The sequence below is a fragment of the Ursus maritimus genome, unplaced genomic scaffold (genome assembly GCF_017311325.1).
Source record: "Ursus maritimus isolate PB19 unplaced genomic scaffold, ASM1731132v1 scaffold_19, whole genome shotgun sequence".
Taxonomy (NCBI): Eukaryota; Metazoa; Chordata; class Mammalia; order Carnivora; family Ursidae; genus Ursus; species Ursus maritimus.
In genome coordinates this window covers 44,569,339-44,577,494 of record NW_024424341.1, presented here as the reverse complement: position 1 = coordinate 44,577,494, position 8,156 = coordinate 44,569,339, and the positions used below count along the sequence as shown (strand labels likewise).

General features: G+C 47.5%; 1 protein-coding gene across 1 annotated transcript in view; it reads right to left on the bottom strand.

Moving 5' to 3' along the window:
- Nucleotides 1–6,084: 6,084 nt before the first annotated feature.
- SYNE4 (spectrin repeat containing nuclear envelope family member 4) overlaps nucleotides 6,085–8,156 on the bottom strand; it is a 4,432-nt gene continuing 2,360 nt past the window's right edge. The window contains exons 6-8 of the mRNA XM_008712157.2: nucleotides 7,183–7,260; nucleotides 6,397–6,452; nucleotides 6,085–6,300 (exon numbers count right to left, since the gene is read on the bottom strand). Coding sequence (XP_008710379.1) covers nucleotides 6,117–6,300; nucleotides 6,397–6,452; nucleotides 7,183–7,260 — 318 coding nt within the window. The 3' untranslated portion in view covers nucleotides 6,085–6,116. The remainder of the gene's footprint in view (nucleotides 6,301–6,396; nucleotides 6,453–7,182; nucleotides 7,261–8,156) is intronic.

Below are 8,156 nucleotides of genomic sequence, written 5' to 3'. Positions count from 1 at the left end.
TATGCCTCTTAGGATACAGTGGATTAAATACGTGGCGTGGCAGCAGATGGTACCCCAACTCCGTGACCCTGTCCCCTGCTTGGGTCCACTTGGAGCTGAAGAAAAGGGTTCCCAGGAGACGGCCAGCTTCCTGCCCTGAGCCTCTGTGTCTGCTCCTTTGCATGAGGGCTTTCTGGGAGTTATGGTACATGGGTTAACACCCTCGGGGGCACTTCTCAGCCTGTCGGGGGACAGCAGTCACTGAATGAGTGCACCAGCCTGCCTGTTGTCTGGTGGGACAATTACAATGTCTGTTCCACAGGGTGCCTCAGAGGTCCCCTAGGGGACTGAGCCCCAGTTGCCCACAGCGGTTACCACAACATAAGCACCGTTTTTGGCATGCCCCCTAGCCTGTCTCACTCTCCCTACTCCCTGACTCCTGTCTTATGGGATCTTGTCCCAAATAAACCTCCCCCAAGTCCTTGGCTCAGAGTGCACCAATATTTACACATGGTTGATCTCTGCGTTTGTGTTGTGATTTTTAGTCTGCTAAGGCACAGGATCAGTGCTTCTCACCCCCCTGGCCCTGTCAAACAGGAATCTCCTGACCTAAGAAAATTGCTGTAAAGGACTTACGGGGCTTGGAGTAATTTGTAGTATGTATTGTGGGTTAGTAACAGAATTGAATGGAGTAGTTGAATTTCCAGATTCTGATAACTACTCTAGTGTAAGAGAATGCCCTTGTTCTTAAGAACTATACCCAAAGTATTTAGGAGTAAGGCTTATCATGTCTACAGTCTACTCTCAAATGGCTTCAGAATGTATGCACATATATAACTATATTAGCAAGAGTGTGAATGGTGAAGCACATGGGGTAAAATGTTACCATTTGTTGAGTCTGGGTAAAGGGGCCTATGGGAATTTGTGGTACTAGTCTTAAAACTTTTCAGTAATGTGAAACAAAGTTAAAAAACCCAAAAAGTCAGTGGTCATTTATATTTGGGCACCAGAGATCTTTACACACTGGGCACATTTTTATAAGAAACTCGAAAACAGTAAAGCCTGTATTTTCGAGACTTTATAAAATTTTTTTAAAGGATTTTATGTATTTGGGAGAGAGAGCACAAGGGGGGTGGGTGGTAGTGGTGCAGAAGTAGAGGGATAAGCAGACTCCTCATTGAGCAGGGAGCTTAATTCCAGGACCCCAGGATCATGACCTGAGCCCAAGGCAGATGCTTAACTGACTGAGTCACTCAGGCGCCCCTTTAAAAATTCTATGCATAGCTTCACAGATATAGCAAGCAATTAAACTTACATTTCTGGATTTTTGACCTTTGGGAAAATAATATCTGGTCTCCCTTACAGATTCTGATCTCCACCCAATTGGGAATGACAGTTCACTAGAATATGTTCTTGTTTTGGGTCACAAATGCAGCTGTCCCAAGGGGCCAAGCCAGTGACCAGGTGCATGAGGTGATCTAGTGGGGCCTTAGGACATCTGGGAAACTCACAGTACCTGATGAGGAGCCAGTAGCCACACCAGCAAGTTATCACCACTTTTTTTTTTTTTTTTAAGTAATTGCTACTCAAACTTAAAACCCCAAGATTAAGAGTCACATGCTCTACGGACTGAGCCAGCTAGGTGCCCCACGTTACCACCACTCTTGCTGAGCTCCCTCCCTCAGTAAGCATTGGACAATCCTGGACATGAATGATGTGGAGGAATGACTAGGATTTTCTTGACAGCGTTAAAGTATTGTGATTCGATTTTAAAACAGTTCTGATCTGGAGATACTCCATGAATTGCTCATGAGTGAAAGGATAGGATGTCTAGGATTGGCTTCAAAGTAATCTAGGGAGAGGGGAGTGAGTGCCTGGGAGGATTAAATGGGATTAGCTCTGAGTTGATAATGACTGGAGCTGGTGATGAATCTAGGAGAACTTGTAATGCTGTCCCATCTCCTTTTGTACAAGTTCAAAAAGTATCAGAATTGAAGTTGGGAAAACAAACTCTATTGGTCCCCAGCCTAACTCAGATCAGAAGTCCTCACCCTGGTCCACAAGGCCTTGGCTGATCTGGCCCCATCACCTCTCTCACCTCACCTCCTTCCATGTTCCCCCTCCACCACTCATGCTCCAGCCATATTGGACTTCCCTCTTGCCAGGCACACTTCTACCTCAGGGCCTTTGCACTTTCCCCCTCTACCTGGAATGCTCTTCTCTGGGTCTGCCACTGTCCAGTATGGTAACAGGGAGCAACCTGAGATTTGAGTATTTGAAATGTGATTGGGGGCTACCTAACTGGCTCAGTTGGAAGAGCATGTGACTCTTAATCTTGGGGTCATGAGTTCAAGCCCCATGTTGGGTGTAGAGATTATTACTTAAATAAACTTTATAAAAATGTGATTAGGGACTAAGGAATCTTTAAAAAGTTTATAAATGTTTTTTAAAGATCGTATTTATTTGAGAGAGAGAGTGAGCAGGAGAGACAGGGAGAGAATCTGAAGCAGACTCCGCTCTGAGCACAGAGCCTTTGAGCGCAGAGCCCGACCTGGGGTCATTCCCATAACCGCAAGATCATGACTTCAGCTGAAACCAAGAGGTGGGCAATCAACCAACTGAGCCACCCAGGAGCCCCAAAATTTTATAAATTTAAGTAATTTAAATTTTAAAACAAGCAGTGTAAAACATTTTTTCCATTAATCACAACTTTATTTTTGTAGGATTACATTTCATTTGAAAAGCATTTGAATTGAGATGTGCTCTAAAGTATAAAACACACACCAGGGGTGCCTGGGTGGCTCAGTTGGTTGAGCGTCCAACTCTTGGTTTTGGTTCAGGTCATGATCTCAGGGTTGTGAGATTGAGGCCATCTTGGGCTCTGTGCTCAGCATGGAGTCTGCTTGAAATTCTCTCTCTCTCTCCCTCTGCCCCACCCACTCATGCTCTCTTTCAAATAAATAAATAAATAAATAAATATTTAAAAAAAATAAAATATACACCAGATTTCAAAGACTTAGTAAGAAAAAAGAATTGTAAAATATCACATTTTTAGATTGATTACATATTGAAGTGATAATATTTTGGGTATATAGGGTTAAATAGAATAAAAATTAGGTTATAATTAATTTTACCTGTTTCTGCTATTTACTAGAATTACTATTTAACAGAATTACTATTATTTTTTTAAAGATTTTATTTATTTATTTGAGAGTGAGCAAACACAAGCAGGAGGGGAGGGGCAGAGGGAGAAGCAGACTCCCCACCGAGCAGGGAGCCTGATGCGGGGCTCAATCCCAGGACCCTCAGATCATGGTCTGAGCCAAAGGCAGACGCTTAACTGACTGAGCCACCCAGGTACCACCTGTTTACTAGAAAATTTAAAATTAAAGCAGCTACTAAAGATGAGCCCACCACCCATATGCCAGATCTGGGGGGCAGGGGGGTGTATGTAGAGGCTGCTTTTAGGCAACAGGCTTGAGCACGGGAAACTTGACAAGGCAAAAGGGCCCACAGTGGCCACCAAGCTGAATGCAAAAAGGCTCATTAAGTGACCCACCTGGAAATAATCATAGGTCCTCACTGACCAATGGACTACCCTCAACCAGGCACAATTACCAAAGAGGGAAAAATTCCATACATTCCCATACTTTCTCACTTCACCCTATAACTATAGCCCCTCACCACCACCTCTTGGCAGACAGCCTCTCTTTTGCTGTCCTGTCTGCTGCTCCGTTGTGGTATATTCAGTAAACTTCTATCTCCTTTAAAAAGTAATAATAAAATTATATTTGTGCCTCGCATTATATCTGTCTGGGACAGCACTACTCTAGTAGGAGTCCTGTGGCTTTTTTCCTCACTACAATTTACTATAATCACATAATTACCACATAATGACATAATTGTCTCCCTGATGCCTTCCTCAACCACCCTAATGAAATTGTATCCCCTGTCCCTTTGCCTACTTTAGTTTTCTCCTTAGCACTTAATCACCATCTGACCTATTACATATTTTTTATATGACCTATTACATATTTTATCTAGTGCTTTTGTTGACTGTTGATCTCCTCCATTGGAATGTCGGCCACGGGGACAGGGATTTTCACCTGCCTTCTTCACTTAGTCCTGCTGTTTGACCAGGAACTGACTCAAAGCAGACACTCAATTTTGAATGAATGAATGAATGAATGAATGGCACAGATTTGTTCCATTACCCAGTCAGTTGGGCCAGTATTGCCAAGACTCTGCCCGCCCTGTGCGGTGACTCCAGGGAGACGATGGCTCTTCCTTGACTGGGGACAGAGACTTGGTGTGGAAACAGTACAGATGGGTTTGCATTCTGGTTTTTCCCTGAACCTGGAGTCTCTCGGAATCTGCTGCTTCCTGCCCCCCTCTCTCCGTGTTCATTCCCCCTTCTGGTGACAGCCCCCCTGGTTTTCTTTGGAGACCCACTCCTCCCCCATTTTCAGTACACAGGGTTCAGGTAGGGCTGACTGCAGCCGCCAGGGAAGCAGGTGACACTGGCCAGGGGAGCCAGCTTTGGGACTTTGCTTGACTTGGAACAGTAAGGGAAGGAAGAGTGACTGTCTTATTGGCTGCTGAATTGGTGGGTTGTGTGCTTGAAGGCTTTGAGGGGGCACTCTGGCTACCACTAGAGAAGAAGCCAAACTAGTGGAGAGAACTGAGAGATGGAGATACCATGTGTGCCCTTGGGTCCAACAATGCTTGCAGCCTGAACTTTTCAGCTACCCACAAAAATCAGTTCCCATGTCTGCTTACATCAGTGGGGACTGGGCTTCAGCTACTTGCTCCCTGTGTGGCTGTGAGCCAGAGACTTCCTCTCTTCCCCCTGAGAGCCTCAGTTTCCCGTTCTGTTAAGTGGGGACACACCATTGGGTGGTCATGAGCATTAAAGAGGGGACATGTGTTTAGCGCACATCCAGGAGCCTGGCACAGGGCTTCTGTCTCTGTTCTTGAGTCTAGTCCTGTTCCTCTTGTCCTGATTGCATAAACTCCGAGGAGAGGAGGAGCCTAGACCCCTGAGGCTGAGGACTGGACTCCAGGACTGAGCCCTGGCAATTCAGCTTGGTGTCGTCAAGATCCTGGGGATGGGGGATTTCATGGTCCTACACCAGGGATGGCCCAGCCTGGGAGCCCCCATGTAGAATATTTGAACAGAGCACCTATGGATGCTGGACAGGGGCTGTAGCAGGTGTTGGCAGGTGGCCCACATCACCTGCATCCTTCCCATACACACCTCTAGCTTCCTGGGGCAGGCACCTGTGCCTCTTTGCCTGGGGAGCCTTGACAGGCAGGAGAGGTGGGATGGGATGGGAAGTTAGCATCTCTAGAACAGTCCCTAACCAATGAGACATGGAAGCGGTAATTAATGCCACGACTTCTTCACCCTTCGGGTGGCACCACTTTTGAGTGTGTTCCACAGACTCTCCCAGAGGTCCCTAGTGGGATGGAGCCCCAATGCCCAGCAGCCAGCTCATTAACTGCCTTCCCTGGCTCACTTCCCCACTGCCCTATCAATCTGCCTAGGGGGTCACCTCCCTGATACACTACTTGTGCTTGAATCTTTGTCTCAGGGGCTGGGGGCCCCCGATCCAAGATGGGGTGATTCTGTTCTGTGTTGTACACTCAAAGCAAAGAGATCTGTGGAGGGGGCTGTCCAGACATCAGAGCTGTATCCCAAATTCTGAACTCAAACACCCAATATCCTCACACATTCTGCTATGGTCTGAATGTCTGTGCCCCCTCAAAGTTCACATGCTGAAATCCTAACCCCCAACGTGATAGCATTAGGAGGTGAGGCCTTTAGGAAGGGATTAGGTCATGATGGTGGAGCCACGTGGAAAGGATTTAGAGCCCTTATGAAATAGAGCTCCCTGCCCCTTCTGTCATGTGAGGAGACAGCGGGAAGGCGACCATCTGTGAAGTGGGAAGCAGCTCTCATCAGATACCCAATCTGTTGGCACCTTCATCTTGGACTTCCCAGCCTCCAGAACTGTGAGAAACAAACTTCTATTGTTTAGAAGCCACCCCCAGTCTGTTACTTTGTTAGAGCAGACCAAACGGACTAAGACATATCCTTTGACAGTGACGATTTATTACATGTCTGGGCTATGTACTCAGATTGGGGGGGGACCATTGACATAGCTGAGCACCAGGTAAGGTGTCACGGAGAGTCGGGCAGGAGAGCAGCAAGACCCCCCTGATGGTGGCAGGAGCAACGTGGCACCCACCAGGAGAAGGAAGAGGAGGAGGAGGAGAAGGAGGAAGGTCAGGGAGTGCCCGGATGCAGGAGCAGGGGCTCTGTGAAGGGAAATGCAGTGTTACGTGCATGCTGCGCTGCCACCAGAAGCCCTGTACCCCACCCCCATCCCCAGACCCAACTCCCAGGCATCTCACCCAGGGTCTACCTCCAACATCACATCCTGGAAACTGGAAGATGCTTGCTTCTTGTCCTAAGGGGAGACAGCAGCCAGGAGCAGAATGGATGGAAGTAACACTTAGTCTGGACTCTTCCTTACTACTACAGACCTACAGAGCTGTTTATTTTTCCTCCTTTCCTAGCACCCCCTGAGCCTTCAGGACCCAACCCACAGGGGCTTGGAATATCTCCAAGTGGGGTGGATATCTATGCCTGCCCTCCATCCAATCTTCCTTTTCCTGATAACAGTGGCTCAATGTGTGCAGGGGGTGGAGGGCATCCTGCCTCCCCACCCTCAGGCCTTCGGGCTCTCAAATAGATGACCCCACACAACTCCCACTTCCATGACTGGGCATGTGAGCCCAGTCTGGCCAATAGAAGCACTCCATCAGCTTGGCCACTGTCACTGGTTCAGGGTGTAGGTCATGATCCAAACTGGCCAAGTGGGAGTCAGCCCTCGGACTTTGCTGCCAGTAGGTCGGTGGCACTGTGCTTCTCCTTGGGTGGGTGAACCAGTGAAATGAGTGTTTAGCTGCTGGGGCCGCCATTTGCTGAGAAGGAAACCACCTTGGAGAAGAAGAGCCTGAGAGAGGGAAGGACTGAGCCCTGATAGCACTTGAGATCTTTTCAGCAGCATCCGGACTTTCCGTTAGATGGTAAAATAAAAAATTATCCCTTTTTTTTGTGTAATTCAATTTGGGTTAGGTTTCTGTCCCTTGCCATCAAGATTCCCGAGTGATAGCCCTGGCTGAGGACCAGCTCACCTGAGACTTCCGGAGCAGGGAGCGTCTTCGGTGACCTGCCAAGTGTTTCTGGTGGCTGAAGCCCGACATGAGCATGTCCTGTGGGGGAAGAGAGGTGTGGGGTCCTTGGAGAACTAGGGACAGACACAAAGTTGGGCAAGGGCCAAGATGGGCTTGTCACAGAGATGAGATTCTAAGGGAAGAAAAAGATCTCAGGGAGAGGAAGAGAGGGGCAGAGCTGAAGAAACCAAGAGAAAAGAGACATTACTTATTCATTCATTCAATAAATATTTAATGAGTGTCTATTACATGCCAGGCACTGTACATAGGCAAAGTCCTGGCATCCACGGAGCTTATATTCTAACAGAGACAGACCACACATTAATAAATGTACAATGTCAAGATGTGGTAAGTGCTGTTAGGAAATAAAAAGGTTAAGGACTGATTATGTTTGGAAGTCAGGGCAGGCCTCTATGAAGAGGTGAAATTTGGGAGGGCCACCTGGCTGGCTCAGTTAGTAGAGCATGTGACTCCTTTTTTTTTTTTTAAAGATTTTATTTTTATTTATGTGACAGAGAGACAGCCAGCGAGAGAGGGAACACAGCAAGGGAGTGGGAGAGGAAGAAGCAGGCTCCCAGAGGAGGAGCCTGATGTGGGGCTCTATCCTGGAACGCCGGGATCACGCCCTGAGCCGAAGGCAGACGCTCAACGACTGCGCTACCCAGGCGCCCCAGCATGTGACTCTTGATCTCAGGGTTGTGAGTTCAAGAACCACGTTGGGCATAAAGCTCAGTTAAGAAAAATAAAATTTAAAAAAAATTTTAAAAGGTGACATTTGGGGAGAAACTGGAATGAAGTGAGGAGATGAGGGGGGCACGTGTCTGGGGCCTTTGGGACAGGAGTGAATTTGGAATGTTCGAAGAACCAGGAGGTTAAGGTGGCTGCAGAGGGGAGAGTGAGGAAAGGTGGAGAAAATGAGGAAGTGCAGATAGAGA